We start from the raw sequence: 20,533 nt of genomic DNA, 5'->3' as shown, positions 1-20,533 counted from the left end.
GTAGTTCCGTTTAACTTACCGAATGGGTAAGTCCTTTGCTGTGCACAGATGTTCTTTCACCCTTGAGCCTCGTGGAGGAAATGTTCAGACCTTTGACAAAAAAGTGAGAACACCAGAATGTCATTTCTGCTTAAGCAAAATTGTATACTTGCTCTGAAATGTACTTAAAAGTACTCGTCATATCCAGCGGCTTGCTATAACAGAGCCTATATACTGCATCAAGTTCCCTAATATTTTCCTTGATCATTTCTCATGCATATCCTGATTACAATTTCCCACAAAATATAGTATCGGTGGTATCATCAAACCTGGATATAAAAAAAAAAATCATCTGTGTACACTTCTTTTTCCCACGAAAGTAAAGACTACAAAGTATCGATATTTCCTTCAAAATCCAGTGGAGTAAAAGTCAAATCTCTGAAACTGAATACTTATACTTAACTACAGATATCTGAAAGATGTACTTAAGTACGGTAATTCCATTCTTACCCTAAACCTGCATTGTAAAAATGTGAATCTGCCTCAGAGAGGGTTATGGTTAAATTACTACATAGATGAGAAAAAACATAAGGGTATTTTATAGATAATCAGTACCTAGTATATTTCCAACCAAATATACTGACCAGCAAAACTATGAAATTACAGGGTTCTCACCACATATGCATTATAAAGTGTTGCTACGAGTTGATTATAATGAATATTGAATATTTTATTGGCTGTAAATAAAACTACCATTACATAACAAAAAGTGCTAAGTCGCCTTAGTTCCACAACAAGAGAATGTAAACACATACTAGTTCATTGAAAAATACGCCACGACAAATAGATGCCATATTTTGGTTGATGAAATCAGAATTTATTAACTTTGAAAGCCAAGTGAGTGCAGTTGTCTTAAGAGTTTATTTCGTTGTGAGTAAGCTCCCATCCCATGTGGTGGAAAAATCATCAGAAGAAAGATCAATCAGTCAGATGAAATTAAACCGGAACTCGTCTTTTGATGGTGTGAAAACAAATTGTGATGTTTGCTTCTGGTTCTGGTCTTGGCTCCCATTTTGTGCCATCTGTTGCCCGCTCTCCTCCTGTGTGTCATCTGCGGCTCTGCGGTGGAAAACAGACATCTTCGGGGTGCCCGAAACAGCCTTAACCTGTGCCGACGCCACAGCTATAAGAGAGAGGAGCAGTTGATAAATAATAAGGTTTTTAGATGGTGATATGGAACAATATCATCTTTCTCTGTGGAATTATCATGCAATAAAGTCTCACAATAAGAGAATTGAAAGAGATTTCAACAAATTGTCTCATCCGTTGAAATTAATTGAGTTGATAGAGTGGAAAGAAGGGAGACTTCAGAATCAGAATGACTTTATTCCGCCATGTGCATTTAAATGTACTAGGAATTTGTCATGGTGATTATTGGTGCATATCTACAGATGATTATCATTAAAAAAAAGAATTAAAAAGGAAGTAAAGATTAGAAAAAAATGACTAGATATACACAAATGGCTTAAAGAAAAGCTTAAAAACAATAGTCAAACATATTTCAGAATGCACGCGCACACACACACACACACACGCACGCACGCACGCACGCACGCACGCACACGCACACTTAAACCAGTGACAGGTGAAGTGAATAACATTGCTCATCTCGTTCCAATGGCACCTGTCAAGGTTTGGGATATATCAGGCAGCAAGTGATCAGTCAGTTCTTGAAGTTGATGTGTTGGAAGCAGGAAAAATGGGCAAGCGTAAGGATCTGAGCAAGATTGACAAGGGCCCAATTGTGATGGGTCTGGGTCAGAGCATCTCCAAAACGGCCCGTCTTGTGGGGTGTTCCCAGTATGCAGTGGTTAGTACCTCCCAAAAGTGGTCCAAGAAAGGACAACCGGTGACAGGGTCATGGTCGCCCATTGATGCATGCGTGGGGAGCGAAGTCCAGCCTGTCTGATCCAATCCCACAGAAGAGCTACTGTAGCATAAATTGCTGAAAAAGTTCATGCTGACTATGATAGAAAGGTGTCAGAACACACAGTGCATCAAGGCTTGCTGTGTATGGGGCTGCTTAGCCACAGAGTAGTCAGAGTGTCCATGCTGACCCCTGTCCACTGCCGAAAGCACCTACAATGGGCACGTGAGCGTCAGAACTGGACCATGGAGCAATGAATGAAGGTGGCCTGGTCTGATGTATCACGTTTTCTTCTACATCATGTGGATGGCTGGGGTCAGGGTCGGACCCAATCGAGCATCTATGGGATGTGCTGGAACAACAAGACCGATCCATGGGGGTCGTACCTCATTACTTCCAGGACTTAAAGGATTTTCTGCTAACGTCTTGGTGCCAGATACCACAGGACACCTTCAGAGGTCTTGTGGAGTCCATGCCTCGACGGGTCAGAGATGTTTCGATGGCACGAGGAGGAGCTACACAATATTAGGGGCTGTTAGTTGTGGTTTTGATGTTGTTGCTGATCGATGTACATGCATACATACATACATATACTGTGTGTATATGTATGTGACCGACAAATAATCTCTTGAACTTGAATACTCTATTTATATATAATTCTATATTTTTCTCTCGCTAGAATATACAGTATTTCAACTTATTTTTTCTGTCATTCTTTGTACCTCTACTTGCTCAGCTCACCTTTCTGAATGAGTGTGAACTGTTTGTCCTTCTCCTCCTGCATTTTCTTCCTGTAGTCTCCGGTCATCGCTCGCATGATCTGCCGCTTCTTGGCCAATGGAGCTTTGGAGCTACGCAAAGTCTTAAGCGCGTGGGATGCATCTTCCTCTGTAAAATGGTGCCATAAATGTAACAGTACCTCAGTATTACTTCTTTGAAACAAAAGCATCTATCTGTGTGTCTATTTAATATTTCCTTTAACAGAACAGTATTATTATATCTGTTGAGAGGTGCATGACACTCACTCTGTTTAGGCGTCGCCTTTTGTGTCTTCAGTCCCAGCTCCAGTTTCTCCATGCACCAGTCCAGTTCTCTTCCCAGCCGTTGTTCCGCAGTCTGCAAGACACAACAGAGCATGCGACTGTACAAAACCGAATTACCATCAAATTATTTCTACATAAGTCACCAAGACGATCACTACGTTCAAGGAAGTAGCTCGACACTGACCAAGCCTGCGTCTTCTTTTGCCTGACTCTCGTTAGATGACTCCATCTGCGGTGCCTCTTTGCTTTGCGGGGCTTTCATCTTTGCAGATTTCTTCTTTTTCTTGGCTTTGGATGACACCCCTGTGTCAGCCGGGGGACACTGCTTGTGCGTGTCAGGGAGCGTTTGTTCTTTGCCAGGGCTCTGGACTGCCGCGGTCTCCATGGCTTGGGGCGTGACCGCTGGAATTCGGAAGTTAAAGGCAAAACCAGACCCCTGTCCTTCAAAAGGCGTCAGCCTTGTTGACGTTTTCACAGGCGACACGCTTCCGTCCGCCAGAGACACTTCCTCGCTGGGTGCGGAGGAGCTTCCTGGGAAGAAGTTGAACTTAAAGGAGTTGTTGCTGTGTGTCCAGAGGGGCTTCTCTGCCAAATGGCTGTGATCACTATCAGCAGATTTATTTGGCTTTGGTTCAATATCTGCAACATACAAACACACACAATAAATCAACTTAATACATACACACACACACATATATATATACATATTTATATGTGTATATATGTGTGGCCTAACAGTGACTGAAGATTGTACCGAAATATTTCAGCGATTAAGTGCAGATACCTATAAACAGCCTGCCTTCGGCCATAGTAGTTCCTCCACTACTGAAAACAAAATTAAAGTTGTATTTCCCACGTAATGGGGATAGATCATTTAGAAGGATGAAGGAGACGCTCGGCTGCCTTGCGTTTGCCTCGTTGTTTACATTCCTCGCTGTCGTGTTTGTTGACGTTCCTCCGTTTTCCCCGCTCACCGCCGTGGCCCGAGGTAGAGCACGCGCGAAGTGGGTGTTCCAGAATAACAACGCCGACGGAGCGACGTTTCCACAGCACCAGGGTTCCGACCGTTGTGGGGGCCTCCGCGTTGCGTCGGGCGACACAACGGTGGTTTCCGAGAGTCGGTGGCATTAAGGTGAATTTTCAGTGTTTTACCTGAACGAATGTGAAACTTTGGGGCTTTCGAATGTGATTTGTTACAAAAGCCCTAGTTTTTTTTTTTTTTTTTCATATTTTATTTTGGGGTTTTTTTTTTGAAACTTTGAAAGCCATACTGTTTGTATATTTTGTATTTGCTTTATCAAAAGGTAAAAAAAATAAAAATAAAGTAAAGCTTTGGCGCTTTCCTCCGGTTTGCGCCAAAGCTTCTTGGCATGGAAAACGAAAAAAAAACACGGCGGCACCTGGTGGTCTGCAGGAGGCACGGCCGCCTCTTCACCTGGAGACCGCAGACAAACTCGAACGGGTCCTTCAGCTCGTAGTTTCAGTGCGATACGAAAGCGTCGTGTTTTCACTCGTGTTCCGTCATGAAGGTGCTGCAATAAATGCATAGATGTTACAAGGTTCAAACCCCGTGTGTGGTGCTCAGCTTTAACAGGGCATAGTATAGAAGTACATTAACCTCTGACTTGTCATAATATTATTCATGTTGCTTGGTCATCTTGGAAGCATCTCTAATTCCGTGATCCCTCCTCGAGGTTTCTTCCTTTTTGTTTTCCCAGAGGGGTTTTCTCGAGGGTTTTTTTTTTTTTTTTTTCTCGCCCGGGTACGGTTCAGACCAGGGGATGCTGCTGATTTCTATGTGATGTATGGGTTTGTGAGGTTTGTGAAACATAAATTAACTTGACTTGAGCAATGAGGGGGAAAAAAACATTTCATAATCGGGTTTTTTTTAATATAAAAGAAGAAGAGAAAGAAGAAACAGTCTTTAATCATCACACGACACTCCACAACACATGCTTGCACACACACACACATGCACATGCTTGGTGGTGGCCGGTGAAATGGCTCCTCTGCTTTTGACCCATCCTGGCTTGTCCTTCCTCCGGGGGCACAGCCAGGAGCAGTGGGCAGCATACGTGGACGCGCCCGGGGACCAGGTGATAAGTGTCCATCGCTGGTCAGACGATGATGGGGTGATAAAACTGATGGGGTGTAGGTTCTTATATATTTTTTTGATTATATATAGTTTGTATTTGGACAGAATATTTCATACATAAAAACAATAAAAAGTGTCATATGAACCAGAAAATACATTACACATTATATAAATGCTGAGAACAATAAAAGCATAGAATGACATCAAAATAGTCACATGCCACTTTAATGCACATATCTGTATATACATAGGCATATTCCCTCTATCTATTCCATTTTATTTCTTTTTATTGTATTTTATTCTATATATTTATATTTTATAAGTATTCAACTTACTGTATTACGTTTTAGGAGTCAGTTAGTCGGCCTATAGAAAGAATTTTTTTATTTTTATTTTTTCCTAGGACATATTGTGTGCTATCACCGGGTGCGTTGCATTACATTTCACTGCATATATGTATGAAGGTGTGTATATGTATGTGACGAATAAAAAAATCTTGGATCTTGGATATGAACACATAAGTGCAATGTCAAAAAAAAGGCCTACACACAGAAATTATAAGATAGAAAAAATAGACATTAATATCAGATATAGCTGTCTATCCTTATTATCATATGTGTCCATTCTTCTATTCATTTTTCAGCAAGCTTTCTGCTCATGGCCCTCTATTATTCTGTTAATAACTGAACCCTGAGTATGAATATTATCATAATGCAGAAGTGACTCGGGGGTTGAGATTTGAAATGAGTGGGCGCTGGTTTCGTTTCACGGGAGAGCAACACTTTCAAACCGCAAATCCCACCGCCTCCGGTGGCTCGGTGACATCATAAACTGGTGACGCCACAATCACGCAACCGACGCGAACCCCCAACGCGCCGCGTCGGAACCACAGCGTTGGCGTCACATGCCCCGGATCCCGGATCCCGGAGACCGGGCAGAGGGAGGCGGCGGGAGATCTACGCGTTCAATCCTGCACTCGGCTGCCGGGCGATCAGACGGGTCGACAATGCGTGGGGAGTAGTAAATCTCTGCACCAATCATTTGGCCGAGGGGGCGTCGTCAAATCGAAGCGTCGTCCAATCGTGGGGCTTCGTGGGCGGGCCTCGGATTCCCCGCTTGTCAAGCTCCATAAATAGTCCGAAATGCATCGGGACACTTTACGTTCACAAACAGAAACACTCCGAGCGGACGCGGGGAACAAACACAGAGGAACTCAAAACGAAACACAAGGTATAATATCTACATATACACGGTTTTATCGTAAAGAAAGTCTAGACAAATACAAAGATAATTTGTGGAACGATCCGTTTTTTTCGTTTACGTTTTTGAGTTTTGTTTTTGTTTGTTTTTTTTGTTTTGTTTTTTAAACTGGAAAGACGTTAAACACGGCCGTTCTGTCTCGGAACGAAATGACGCGGGCTTTGGCGCGACACGTTCGGTCAGTTGGGTTTAAGTCTGAACTATCTGCGACCCGCCGCTGTCCTGGTTCAACAGACGCAGCTTTGTTGTGATACGAAGGAGAGTCGGGAGTCGTTTGTGGTTTTATTTACTTATATTTAACATTCAAACCTTCGTTAGAGCGGGACGTGGAGGCATTTGTTGCCCGGGAGCTGGCGCCATGTTTACCCGCTCACGGCCATATACTTAGTACTAGCAGATAATGGATGATTTTTCTACACCGGGGTGGGATACAATGCAGGAATATTTGGGCGGCAGCGACGTTGTCTCCATCGAATTAATTTCCATTTGATTTTTACTTTACTAGGTGAAATATGGCTCGTACAAAGCAGACAGCCCGTAAATCCACTGGGGGAAAGGCGCCCAGGAAGCAGCTCGCCACCAAGGCGGCGAGGAAAAGCGCGCCCTCTACCGGCGGCGTGAAGAAGCCACACAGATACAGGTATAGACGCTCGCTGAACTGGTACAACACAAAATCCTTCTCACCTGGGTGCCGTTGGCGTGTTTAACATGGTATATTCATGTTCTCATCAAGGCCCGGCACGGTGGCCCTTCGTGAGATCCGTCGTTACCAGAAGTCGACGGAGCTGCTGATCAGGAAGCTGCCCTTCCAGCGCCTCGTCAGGGAGATCGCCCAGGACTTCAAGACCGACCTTCGTTTCCAGAGCGCCGCCATCGGTGCTCTGCAGGTACGGCGTTTGTCAGCGGGATAGACTTGGATATGAAAGTTGACCTCAACCTGAATTTCTTTAGACTGAACTGACCCCCCCCCTTCTGACCTGATACAGGAGGCGAGCGAGGCATACCTGGTCGGTCTATTTGAGGACACCAACCTGTGTGCCATTCACGCCAAGAGGGTTACCATCATGCCCAAGGACATTCAATTGGCTCGGCGAATCAGGGGAGAGCGTGCATAAGTCAAATGCTTAAATCAACTTGACTTTTTTTTAGGGGGGTGGGTGATGGGTGGCAATGGCTGTGGGTCTTTTTTTTTTTTTTTTAATCTAGCCTGTATTATGCTTACTCAAACTTTCTTCTTTTTTTTTTAATGTCTCATCCAAGCCTCAACCTTCTCCTTTTGTCCTGGTCACTATAGAATAACTTAGACACCTGCATTAAACATGTGTTGAGATGAATGCGAAACATTTGCAGCCTTTGAGGATGTGCTAAAATCTGTCGGCAGATGTCAAGACTTGTCTTCACAATGTTGTAAATAAAATTTACGCTACCTCAATTCTGACTTCTGTTGTATGATTTTTATTGTTGAAATGTTCAAGAAAATGTTTTTCATAAGCCACACTCAAAATAAAAGCGCAAGATATACAGTAAGCAATGTTTACTGTGGGGAGGTACACAGGGTGTACAAGATCCATTTAATTACACAAATACAAGACTGAAACAAGCTCAAATGTAAATTATTCACCCTACTTTAATGTTCCAGAAGCGTTCCAGAAGACATTAGGGTACCAGGCTTAACTAATCATCTTGCATCTCCTGCACTGACTTAATATGGTGTTGCATCTTGTAAAGACAAGCTATACCATCCCTCACATAACCCAAACCATGCACATTTAGAGTCCGGGCGGCATTAGCTTGATTTATCTGGACCTTGGCCTTCCTCTTCCTCCGGCAGCAGTCCAGGCAAATGTTCAAAAAGCTGCTTCTCCAGCTTTGCGTCAATGTCCGTCTCCTCTCGAAGCGCGCACCACAGCAAGAGGCCCACTCCGAGGAGGCTCAGGGGAAGGACCTTCCACCATGGCCTCTGATGCTGGCTTCCCATGGAGCTGTGTACCTTCCACACCCTGTGGCTGGCTTTGCTGGTGCTAAACTTCATGGGCTCATCCGCCGGTTCATTGGACTTGGCCCACTCCGAAGAGGTTAAAGCGAGGGGTCTCACGCCGGAGTTATTCCTGTTTGAGGATTTGGGGGAAGACAATCACTGACTGGTCATATTCCTGCACGCGGCGTCCGCAGGTATCAGGGTTAAAAAATACTCTAAGACAAATCATAACTTTCAAGACTGAAGAGTTAGCCAGAAATTTGGACTAGATAGTATGAACAGTTTCCTTTTGGTCAGATAAAGGTAAATGATTAGGAAGTGCTTTCCCACATAACTGGACATGAAAATGAATGATCTTGTATATAGTAGTAAATATGTATAAAGTTTAATTGATTCATCTAGAATATACCGGTGTAAGGTAAGTATGAAGGGTGGGCTTTGGGTTTTAAAACATCAGACGTTTAAAATAAATACATGGGTGAATAAAAATCAGACCGCGTGTCTATTTAGATTAGACCTCATCAAATGGAATGTCAGGTCAGTGACTTCGACACAGTATTAGTAAAATGAAATTCAAGGCGCCGTGAGGACCACGGCTGTCATTGACCCTCCTCTAACTTGGGCTTCGGCTCGGTTGAGTATTACACAGCTTTATACGAACCTCCAGCTCGCCGCAGATTCGCGAGTGAGTAATCCGCGACTCGTACGGCGCCGCGTCGCCAACCACACCAGACGTCGTGCTGCGGACATTTCCAACAACGCTCATCTTAGGTAAAAGTCTGCTGCCGCCGGGGTCATGTAACACACCGCTGTGCAACGCCGAATGCCTTCCCCACTTCCTTATAATGCTGCGTTCCTTTCATGCTTAGACATCGGCCATTCCGAGTCGGTTTCCGCTCCCAAAGAGAAAATGTGTTCCGTTTCCCCCGTTCGGGAAAACATAGACGCCCGTTTGTTTGAATCTACAAGCTCCAAATTCTGTGTTACCATAACTTAGAAAAAACCCCAAAAGGGTAGTTTCAATCGAGGTCGGACGCGTTTTCCATTATAAAAAAAACCCGCATCTCCTCTTCCCCGCTTAATGTAGGAGGTCGCAGTTATCCGAGTTCATATGTCACTGAAAGGCAGCATAACTTGTGTATTACGAGACCCTTTTTTTTGATGATCGTTTGAATGAAACACGTTCAAGCCAACCAATATAATGAGATATTTGTTTTGGATTAATTTATAAACATTTACATTTACATTTAGTCATTTAGCAGACGCTTTTATCCAAAGCGACTTACAAGGGAGAATAACATCCAAGCTACATTGCGACAGAGATTAGTGTAACAACAACATTAGTGTAACAATAAATACTGCAAAGTGGTGGTAAGTAAATAATAAAAAGAAAAAAAATATATATATATACATATAAAGATAACCTTGTTATTTTATATAAATAAAAAAAACGAATGACGCGCCCTCCCTTCTATTTTGTACCCCCAACTTGGTGTTACCTTTTTTTGAGTCTTATTTAATTTTGGATTTGATTTTATTGATATTATTCTATTCAATCTTCCAGCTTGAATCTGACGTCAGACAGCGCGTGATATTTGTCGAACCATCGCGCTGATGTAAACAACGTCACATCCGGCTTGGGTTCCCACGCTGCTCTGCCTCTTTAGCCCGTGCGCGGATCTCCAGAGCGCTGGGCTGCGGACGAGCACGTCCAGAGCTGGTAAGAGTTCAGACAAACGCAACATCTCAACCCTCGTTTTTAATTGAATTCCCCCCCTTATGGGAATATAAATATAAGTTGTAAGCATACGGATGTATTCGTTTGAGTTTAACCGTTAACCCCCAGTCAGTCCTGGGAGTGTTGATGGACTCATGTTAGAAATGTAAAGAAAATTAAATTGATAAGTTTAGAGTTAGAAATGAGTCATATTTATTTGGTTTCGTTTTATGTAGTGTCGGGAGTGTAACTAGGCAATTCCCGGGGAAATTATGATGCGTGTGCGTGCGTGTGTGTGTGTGTGTGTGTTGGCTTAACTAATCGCGGGTGGTTTGCCAACCGCGCAGCGTTGTGACGCCACAAAGACGTCACATGACGACGCCTTTACTTTGCTATGGGAAATCTCATGGGTTAAATTTTTCGCACAAAAGGTGGAATTATTTTGTAAGCCGTTGGCCAAAATGTTCCACATACTTATGGCACACCTGTTGGGACTGAGCTGGTTGTTTGTTGATATATGTTGTGTGTACTTGTCTCAACAACTGAGATGAGTAGCGTGGTTAAAATATGATGTGTAATATTAGTAACTGTGCTGCCGTGTTGGCACACTTGGATTGATTGAGCTTGTTAATTGCTGAGATGAACCCCTAACCTATTGTGTCGATTCTGTTAATTGGATGTCAAGTGGCTCAGAATAAGTCATTTGGAATATAATTCGAAAGCGAGCAGGACCAAAAGGATGAAGTCTGGCTTGGACGTTTCTGTGAAGAAAGCAACAGAGATCACTGCGAGGAAAAGGAAGAAGACTGCGATAGAGGTGCGTGGAACTGTCAGATCTGTCTCCTTTACGTTCCACTTGTGCTGAAAGAAGTTGACCGTTTTCTTCAGGATAGTGACTTTTTCATTACAGGTTCCTGAAATATCGATCAAGAAAGAGAAATGTCTCAAGAAAAGAAAAAGGACACAAGCTGCAGAAGAAAAAACAACAACAAAGAAAAAAAAGGAAAAACAGGAGGTAAGCATTTGGGCTCATAATATTTATGTGATGGGTGTGTTTAGCCCATATATTTGGGAGGATTTTAATCAAGTAACATATGAATTCATTCATTTGAATTTAATTGAATTGAACAGTACCCATGTGCTTCAAAAGCAAGTTTCAAGATTTAGTTTTGTTACATGCATGCGTTGTTGTATGGATGGGGTGCAGTTCAATTAAAAGGTACAAGTCTGTCTTTCATTTTGGGGTAAAGTTCTTATATCGAGCTAAACATTCTTCCAAACAGACAGATTTTGCAATGCTTTATTTTTACTTATTTTGGCCACCTTGGTTTGTCTTCCCTCCATGGTATCAAACGTCAGTGTATTTCAAGGTGTTGGCAACCCCCAAACATTTGTATGACAAATCTTCATCCAACAATTCTACTGTTCAGAGATTACCTTAAGAGCACGTTATTATGGCAATGCTACTATTGTATTTTGTTTTTTCTCTTCAAAACACCAACATAGGGCCTACCTGGCCAAATGTGTAAATTCTATCAGTTCTGGTAGCTTTTGACTAGAGGGGTGTACAATTGTTTGTGAGAGGTGAGGAGAGCTCTGCACTAGCTGTGTAGGCTTCATTGTTGTGTGGCACATTGGAAGGCTACATGTTTCTAGCGCGCAAACTAGGGGACTTGACTGAGGTAGTCCGGTCCAGCTTGGTCCATCTGACATTCAGTCCGAGTAAGAGCTTCAGCTTGTCCTGGAAAGTCTCTCCGAGGAAGCTATAGATAAGTGGATTCAGGCAGCTGTTCGAGAAGGCTGCCAGGTTCACAATGTGAGCTGTAAGTGGGTAGTCCTGCCATAGTGTGCTGCCATTTGCTGGCCCCCTCAGAAGGTGCACGCTGACAAACACATTTTCCGGGAGCCAGCAGATGAAAAAGACCAAGACCGCCGCTGAGATCATGCGCAGTGCTTTCTGCCTGCGAGGCGGACGCTGCAGCCCACCGTGGTCCACCTGGCTACGTAGAAGCACCTGCGCTATTCTCCAATAGCACAGGCTCAGGATGCAGAGAGGCGCCAGGAAGCCAAGCATCACCTTTAGCCACAGGATCTGGGACACGTTGGCGACGCAGAAGTGGAGGTCACCTGGGTGCTGTGCCTGGGCTACAGCGAAAGGTACCACAGTGAGGAAGGAAGAGGAAACCCATATCAGGCTGCAGCTGATTCGGGCATGTGGCACATTGCGGCCCACTGTGCCTGTTAGTGCCATGAAGCGGTCGAAGCTCATCCAGGTGAGGAAGAAGACGCTGCTGTGCATGTTGACCTGCTGGAAGAGGCTCATGAAGGTGCAGAGAGCGACATTCTCGTAGTAGCCTTCCTTCAGGTTGAACACTTCGATCAAAGAGTCCGCCACAAGCATTAGGTCAGCCACAGCCAGGTTCACAAAATACATGTCCGGTGCTGTCAGGCGACCCTGGCTGCTCAGGTTGACAAAGAGAATAAGGGTGTTCCCGAAAAAGCCCACAGGGAAAAGGAATATGGTGTAGAGGCAGGAGAGAAAAAGGCTAACGGGATAATATTGGTCACGCCATGAAACCTTCAACGCCAGGCTGGAAACTGCTCCCATAGAGCCATTCATAGGCAAAGTGAGGTTGTTCTCAATGTCTTCTGGATAAACGGCATGCATGGCAACTTCCATGTCAGTCATTGTTCTGGTTATCTTGGTATATAGGGTCTTTTTGACAGCGAAGCCTGTGGTGTGGATGCATTTCTTTTCTTTATTCGTACTTTCTTTTTTTTAACTGTCTTCATCAGATTGAAACATTGGTGGCTGCTCAGAGGCCTAAACATAGAGAGGGGAGAGTAGTTTTCAGGTCATGTTTTCATGCAGTGCTGATTACCAAATAATGTATATTATCAAAAATATACTGTAGATAACCTTGACAGTACTGAATAGTTTGAGTCATTTACTCTGTAGTATAATGGAGATTATGTTCAGTATTTTGGTATAGTTGGATGCAGTAATGATGATTTATAGTTAAAAGGAACAAATATGTGAGTAAATAACACAACTTGGACATTAAACCACAGTGTAAATTACAGTCACAGGATAATAGTCTCTATTAAAGTTTGGAAAAGGCAACAATCCTGCACAAAATGTTTAATTTGTTGATGTCTTAATGTAAAACAAAAATATTCAGCAGCTAACACTGATATTAATTACCGCATACAATATTGATAGACAAGCTATAGCAATAAGAGATAAAAAATACCCGATATAATTTTGTTAAGAATAAAACCGCAGCGATTGTTCTTAGTTGATCAACAACTCAGTGTCTTAATTTTGCCAAGCACTCGGTGTAAGCTAACTGAGCATTTTAGAATAGTAAGAAATGCCTAAACTTACTTATGGCTCCTTGCTTTAGTTTTAGTCCATTCCTTTCTCAGTTGAGGTGGTTTAGCAATAGATTATTGTCATAGATCCCATGAGTTCCAGCAGATGCGACTCCCTCTTCTCATCTCTCAGGTGGTTTGGTAGAACTCACCCTTTACAGCAAGGAAGCACAAAAACACGCCTACCGCCAGTTTTGAACATTCATGGAATTGTGCATTGAGAACATATCTATATATATATATATATATATTATTTTTTTTGGCATATCAATGTAAACAATCTGTATGTACTGTTTTATTTTTTTATAGAAGGGAGAATCAAAAAAAACTATGCAATGCTTTCTAAAACATGTCTATAATGCGGCTCATATGTAGAAAGTTCAAATATGTAAATATGGGATTTGGTAATGCCATGGCAACAGTTCTACGACAGCATGTTTACACAAAATACAACCCAGGACGTTACAATACAATCACGCTGTCATTACTTGGCCTATATAAACTGCCAGGCGGCTTCGCAAATTGTTCTTTCTTAATTTGTTATTTGAGTGGGAAAATAATAATCTACTGGGTGAGATCAGGTCCTGGTCCAACATTATTGTAATGCTACTATGCCCGTACTATAAAGATAATGTAAAACTTCTTATCTAAAGTTTTTGTTAAACAAACTCAAAAGAAAATTTGTATCTCCTATCATAGTTGAGTGTAAATTAATCAAAATTCTGTCTCAATCTAACTTTGAGCTGGCGCTGTATATAATTCACCTGAAGTGCTACCCACACAGCAACTGGTTTTAAAACTGGGACCAGCATATAAGGGATTTAACGTATTATTGATACCATAAAGAAGCAACACATGCTGACGTGGCTCATTCCCAGAACAGGTGTCTTTTGCTTTCCTCAAACAAGGAATTGAGGAAACTGTGACCAGCACTCCTCTATACACTCCTCCCATAAACCATGAAAGACCCTTAGATAATGCTCAAAATATTGACATCTGGATTGAATCCCAGTCATGATGTAATTGTTTCCCTGCACTAACTCTTTCCTATGTGGGTTTTGGTAATCTGTGCCCCCCCCCCCCTTCCCTGTCTGACATTTTGTCTGAATAGGCATTTGTGCGAAAACATATTTATGCAAACATTGCTCTTGCCTACTTCCAAGAAAGGAGTGTGTTAAAACGCTGGCCTTAAGTTTTAAAGATTTGTTTTTTTCTATAATTCTATGGTTTGATATTAATAGCTAAATATATATACATACATTTTGAATATATACATGTGAAAACAGGAAAATGCCCCTGGAAATTTGATAAATACATTGTATTGTGCACAGTCGGCATACAAAAATCGTAGATATGTAATGAAGAAAGTAGATTGTATTGTTTGACTCAGGAATATTGCCAATTAATTGGCCTGAAAACAGAAAAAGATGGTCTTGTTACATTTTCTTGATTTTGAAATGTCCATTCTGTCTGATTGTTGCTGGATTTTAATGCTCAGAGTCCTGCAGTGTGTCCGTGATCTCAATTTGGGGGGCTACGATGTGTCTATTGGTCTGTGCGCCTCCTAGACTTTGGCAACAGTCTCTGAGCTGCCTGAGCACGCCCTTGAGGCTCTCCCGACACGACCTGTGCACCAGCAACACTTGCAGCAGGCTCAATGCGCTCCCAGAGAACAGAACAAACTCCGCTACGTTCAAGAACGCCTGCTCGTGATGGCTCAGCCCACCTTCGTTCAGCAGCCCCCCCCCTCTCACCAGTGCAATGCTATGGAAAAGCTGGCAGACAAACATGACTATGGCCACCGTGAGGAACATGGGCCTCTCCTCAGCGCCAGACAGGAAGCGCCCGCTGGATTTCCATTGGTGAAAGCAGCCAACAATCAATAGTCCCAGTAAGACCGTGTAGGGAATGAGAAAGGACAGACAGAGCTTTGCTACTGCATATGAACGACCAGGCTGGACAGGGTCTACAACACAGTTGTCCTCTGTTTCTAGTCCCTGGCTGGGTCCACGTATCCCAGCCAGCAACATGGAAGACACAATGGAGGCCAACATAACAAGTGACACACTCACCCCAGGCCTCCTCAGCAGTACGTGGGAAGGCGGGTCAAAGGTCAGAACATAGGCCATCAGCACCAGGAGCAGCAAGCCACAGAGAGAGGCCACATTGACAGCAAAGGACAGAGCAGCACAGGCCAAAAGCGTGGTCTTTAGGTAACCTGGTCTGTGGGCCACAGATGAGAGGGAGAGGAGTACGAGAAGCAACTGGGAGCCACAGAAGGCCCACAGCAAGCAGTCCAGCCAGGCCAGCCGCCTCTGGGCTCTGTAGGTCTGGATGAAGCTGTAGAGCAGGAAGCAGGCGGAGACGAGGCCCAGTGTAGCGAGGAACAAATAGACGTAGTTTGCCCTGGAGGTCAGGTCATTGGCTGCAATGATGTCAAGAAGTGGTGAGGTGGAGTTGTCCAGGTTCTGCAAGGTGTTACTGGGGAAAGGCTCCGGTGTGCTGGTGTTCGTCATGGTGGTGTAGAAGCTTGTAGTTGGGTTTGCCTGGAGACTAAAAGGAGGAAGAGAAGCATTAAGAACTGCAAATTTCATCTTTGCTTCTTTGTGAATATCGGAGGAAATGAATACATTAAATACATGTACGATAAGACTATTAGGGGCACGCAAAAAAAGTACCCCTGTGTTTCGAGAATAAACTCGTAATTATGCCCCTGACTTGGGCACCGGCGAGCCCCCCCCACCCGGTTCGTCCGGCATATATTTACCTATTTATATCCCGGGACCTTACCGAGTGACTACTGGACTGTCCCTTGCCCCATCTATTCCGCCATTATCACGGCATGTGTGAAAAGGCGCAAGACAGAAATTTTCCTGAATGTAGCTCTTGTGTGAATACGGAAACTCACTAGCGGTGACTAGTGACCCTAAAAGGTTTACTGCAGGCCTCAAAAGTCTGGAAAACAAATGTGTGAAGATTGTCCATTCTTGGTCCATTTTACTGGGAACTATGTGTGAAAGTGGTATATAGATAGATGAATAGCTAAATATACCTACAATATAATTAAAACACACTGTTCTCTGGCTTGTTTTCGATTTGAGATCGCTCTGATCGAGTTTTGCCTAAAAAAATGAAAAAGGCACAGGCTAAACGGAGCAGCCTCGCCCGCCTTCTGGTGGCCTGGTGGTTGAGAACCCCTGCTAAGGCGTAACTCCTTGAAGACAGGAAACTTACAGTATCCACAACCTTCAGTCATTTTCTTCCTGATATTTGTTATCTCTAAACTGATATTTGTCATCTTCTAAAATACTAGCACTTCCATGGTAGTATTTTTAAGCAAGAGTATCCTGTACTGTCCAGTACACAATTGCCTAAAATTTACAATTAGCATTTCATGTTATGTTGAAAAATGTGGGCTTGGTAGTCTTGGCTTGGCAAATATACTCTTTTACCATTGGCAAATAATGATTGTTTCATTAAACATTCAAGATTCAACACCAGAACAGTGACAGCTACCAGCTTAAGTATTATGTTCTTGTTAAGTTTTAAGAAACATGTGCTTGTCATTTTGATTGAATCAAACAAACATCTTCCAGAAACTTTGTCTTGAACAATACTGATTTGGAAAAAGATGTCTGCACTAGCTGTATTTCACACTTCCCCCCCGAAACCAATGAATAACAAAATCCATAAATGACACTGCAAGCTGTATATTTCTCAAACGGTGTCTTTTCAGAAGCAGTGTTAAAAAGAAGAGGAAAATCATGATTCATTGAGGCGACTAAGACATCTATGTGTTGCTATCTTTTGTCTGCCCAACTTTGAGGAACAACTTTCTCAGAAGACATGTGTTTTCACTTACCGTTACACGCTTTAGTCACTCGGCTCCTATTTGTTTTCCGCAAACTCGACGTTGTGTGTTGAAGCTGCCTCGAAGACCCACTCTCTCAAAATGATGTGTGAATACAGCCCGTCTGCATGAATGGACTTTATTATTTTCGCGGCCAAGACCTAGCTTGCTTCCTTTCAGAATGACTTTGTGACCATGTGACCAAATATTTCCCTCCCCTCTCCCCTCCCCCCCCCCCTTTTTTTTTGATGACCAGCCTTAAACTTAAAGCATTAGAAAATGTACATTACATTGTGTAAATCATATCAAGATGTTCAAATTTCCCTTTTGAATGGAATTAAGTAGATTGTATGGTAAAAATCAATACTTATTTGGGGAAAAGGGAGATGCGAAATTGAAACCTGGTGAATAAATAGAAACTCTACTCTCTATGAATAGGGTCTCTGTGGTCTGACTGTTCTGACCAGGCTTCATTTTTCTCTGTTCCACTCTTCATCCTGTCAATGATTTATAAAAATATATATATATATATATATATATAATAATAATAGTCAAATATATTAGTCTAATAGTCAAATATTGACTTTTATCTTATATCTGATAAATTGCAACATCCTGCCATCTTATTTGAGACATCTGTGAGATGTACTCAGGAAGCCAGTGCCTTGTATCCAACCTCAGGTTTCAATAACTACGCTCAACATGAGAAAGTGTGACGCTGACCTCATCCAGTTGTGGAGACAGGAAACGGGCCCTCTTAAACAGCACAGAAAAAGATGTGATGAAACACCGAAGAAGCCGAGCCTGCATATGCCTCGCTTATTTAAGTATCAGACTAAACTGTCACATTTAAAAAGCGGAAAAAGCTGTAACTAAATTGATGAATATTTAAATAATGGGCATACTTTACAGGAGTCATTTTTTAGTGTGTGCCTTCCCTCCTCAACACAAACATTGCAAAACCAAACCATTTTGAAAATTGTTTATTCTTTGAAACCAAAAGACTTGACAATAGTGTGTACATAAGAAAGAACGGCTGTTGGTGTAGATAAGCCAACTAGCGTTTGATTTGATTGACAGATCGCAGAACCACCCTCTCAACCCAGAGTGACCCCGGTGGGAAAGGAAGAGGAGGATGACGAGGAGCTAAGTCCAGAGGAGCGACGGATGCTTGATAGGAAGCTGAAGAAGCTCAGGAAAAAAGACGAAAAGGCAGCTCTAAAAGCTGATGGGAAGACAGTGGTGAAACCCACTAAGCCGCTGGCCTCTCAGCAGGCTCTAGATTACCTCACTTGGTAAGGGTACTCCGATCAGTCTCTTCTATATGGACCAGTTGCCTAATTGTGTTTGCCAAAAGTAGAGATCCGGGCTGGTTCTGAAATCTGCTTGGTGACTGTTCTGCTTCCTTTGGTCACTTGTGGTTCTGTCTTTGTAGTTGGGATAGTAACCGGAAAGAATGGCGGTTTCAGAAGACCAGGCAGACGTGGTTACTGCAGCACATGTTTGACTCTGAGAAGGTAAGTGGTATCACCTAAAAGTCGTGGGAGAGTTTCAGGCTTAATGCATACTGATATCCAGGAAGTGACTCCAGGCTCCAGTTAAAGGTTACTATTCCCCCACCCCAACCTTATTATCCAAAATAAATGTTCCTATTGGGTGACTCTTAATCCTTCATGGGCAGAAACGGAACACGTGGAGGTGTTTAGAATGCTTTTTGTGTCCTCAGATGCCTGACGAGAGCTTCACTGTGCTGCTGTTGTACCTTGAAGGGCTGCGCGGTGCAGCCAGAGACACAACTGTACAGAAGGCGGAGGCCCTGGTGAAAGGGCTGGGGGATGGTCCCTGGAACAAAGAAGAGCAGCAGAAGATGCAAAGAGCTCGAGAGGTCATCCAGCTGCTTCCCTGACCTACAACCACCGTGACCGTGGACAAACCTACCAGAAAATGACCGATTCATATCCCTCGTCGTTGGTCAATTTGGTGACAGTCCCAGGCTGTTGTACCACTCATCATCTTGAAGTGATCGCTGGTGTCAGGCTACTAGTGAGAAATGCCACCTTTGTGGATACTTTGAGTCAGCTTTGACCCAATTGCATTCAGACTAGGGTTTTGATCAAAGGAGGAACCTACAATGCCACACCTTTTTAATAAGACTGCAGGTCGAAAAATTAGCCAAAATCTTGGTTTCTGTTTGTCCAAAAGTGTGTGATACACACTGAATATTTTTTAACTTGATCCCCAATCTGTGTGTGTGTGTGTGTGTGTGTGTGTGTGTGTGTGTGTGTGCAGCTCTTACCATCATTTTGAACTGCAATAATTATTTACAATAGACTGGAATAACCTGATCCAGCTGATTGAGATGACTAGAGAATTTTGAGGGGAAAAAAAAAAAAAGGGAGCCACGTGTGTGATAGGGTCTGAATTGGCAAACATACTAAACCTGACAGCTCAGCACAAAATTTCATGACAGAATGCTTCTGAGTTTCGATAGAGGCCATCAGCTGCTATAGAAACTTATTTCCAACTTAGTGTGAGATGACTTGCAGTATTTGCACTGTTAATGTATACAATTGACCTGTCTGGGCAGGATATGCTTAATCTGCAAATAAAAGGCTCCCTATTCCCTTGATAATTACAACCAAGCATTGCTGTGATGACTGGGGTTTTTGGGGGTTTTTTTTTGCTTCACAAGAATGGCCGCCTCCAGCCGGCTGCCAGCCAGATATGTAAAGGACCAGTCGGCCATTCTAGGAGGCTGCATCTGTATGAACACAAAATAATTGTCTTTTTGTGCAGTCTGCACTTTTCCCCTGAGTTCTGAACTCTCTTTGGGACTCAAAGTACAGATCAATGGTCTTTGCATTTGCTCGACAAGCTATTCCAGGCACAGCTACTATATGAACGCGTGAATTCACTAGTGGATATGATCTCGTCACAGCGTGGTTATGGTAGTCAGTTCTTCCACACACACAGGCTGCCACTACAGCCAAAGGTAACCCACTCATCTGTCTCAGTTCCTCCCATATTAAACATTTAATTCCCTGGTTTGAGCCTCACCTCAGCCACTGCGCAATCTTGAAAAATTCCAGGGAGCAGGGATGAGTGGTTTAACACTCTAACTCTTAACAGTCTCCACTCAGCAACCGCCGTGTGGTTGGTGTGGATTGGACTGTCCTTTGTTTTTTTTTGTGACGTAGAGAGCCACTTAAAGTACAGTAATAATCCTTGCACTGACTTCAACCAGTAGATGGCGTATTGTGCCACTCACTATGTGAATTCTGATTTGATCGCATTGTGAAGAAATGTTAA

At 43.1% G+C, this 20,533-nt stretch overlaps 4 protein-coding genes across 4 annotated transcripts; 2 read left to right on the top strand and 2 right to left on the bottom strand.

The window, feature by feature from the left end:
• Nucleotides 1-846: 846 nt before the first annotated feature.
• cUnh8orf33 (chromosome Un C8orf33 homolog) lies at nt 847-3,931 on the bottom strand. Its single transcript, XM_080021630.1, has 5 exons — nt 3,734-3,931; nt 3,134-3,588; nt 2,932-3,022; nt 2,648-2,794; nt 847-1,162 (listed from the first exon to the last, which is right to left on the bottom strand). Exons 1-5 carry the CDS (start codon nt 3,756-3,758, stop codon nt 966-968), a joined length of 915 nt encoding a protein of 304 aa, XP_079877756.1. The 5' UTR covers nt 3,759-3,931; the 3' UTR covers nt 847-965.
• A 2,217-nt stretch (nt 3,932-6,148) lies between these two features.
• h3f3d (H3 histone, family 3D) lies at nt 6,149-7,733 on the top strand. Its single transcript, XM_080021500.1, has 4 exons — nt 6,149-6,274; nt 6,810-6,944; nt 7,038-7,191; nt 7,291-7,733. The coding sequence occupies exons 2-4, from the start codon at nt 6,817-6,819 to the stop codon at nt 7,417-7,419; spliced, it is 411 nt and encodes a 136-aa protein (XP_079877626.1). The 5' UTR covers nt 6,149-6,274; nt 6,810-6,816; the 3' UTR covers nt 7,420-7,733.
• A 2,200-nt stretch (nt 7,734-9,933) lies between these two features.
• On the top strand, nt 9,934-19,856 carry chlsn (cholesin). Its single transcript, XM_080020877.1, has 6 exons — nt 9,934-10,002; nt 10,722-10,816; nt 10,910-11,014; nt 18,305-18,519; nt 18,660-18,741; nt 18,951-19,856. The coding sequence occupies exons 2-6, from the start codon at nt 10,739-10,741 to the stop codon at nt 19,128-19,130; spliced, it is 660 nt and encodes a 219-aa protein (XP_079877003.1). The 5' UTR covers nt 9,934-10,002; nt 10,722-10,738; the 3' UTR covers nt 19,131-19,856.
• Nucleotides 11,033-14,429, bottom strand: LOC307245346 (G-protein coupled estrogen receptor 1-like). The gene is made up of 2 exons (XM_080020876.1): nt 13,388-14,429; nt 11,033-12,823 (listed from the first exon to the last, which is right to left on the bottom strand). Exon 2 carries the CDS (start codon nt 12,686-12,688, stop codon nt 11,642-11,644), a length of 1,047 nt encoding a protein of 348 aa, XP_079877002.1. The 5' UTR covers nt 12,689-12,823; nt 13,388-14,429; the 3' UTR covers nt 11,033-11,641.
• Nucleotides 19,857-20,533: the final 677 nt, after the last annotated feature.

This window comes from Zeus faber, assembly GCF_960531495.2.
Source record: "Zeus faber genome assembly, chromosome: 20".
Taxonomy (NCBI): Eukaryota; Metazoa; Chordata; class Actinopteri; order Zeiformes; family Zeidae; genus Zeus; species Zeus faber.
The sequence above is the reverse complement of the archived record's forward strand: the minus strand, read 5'-3'. Positions and strand labels throughout refer to the sequence as shown.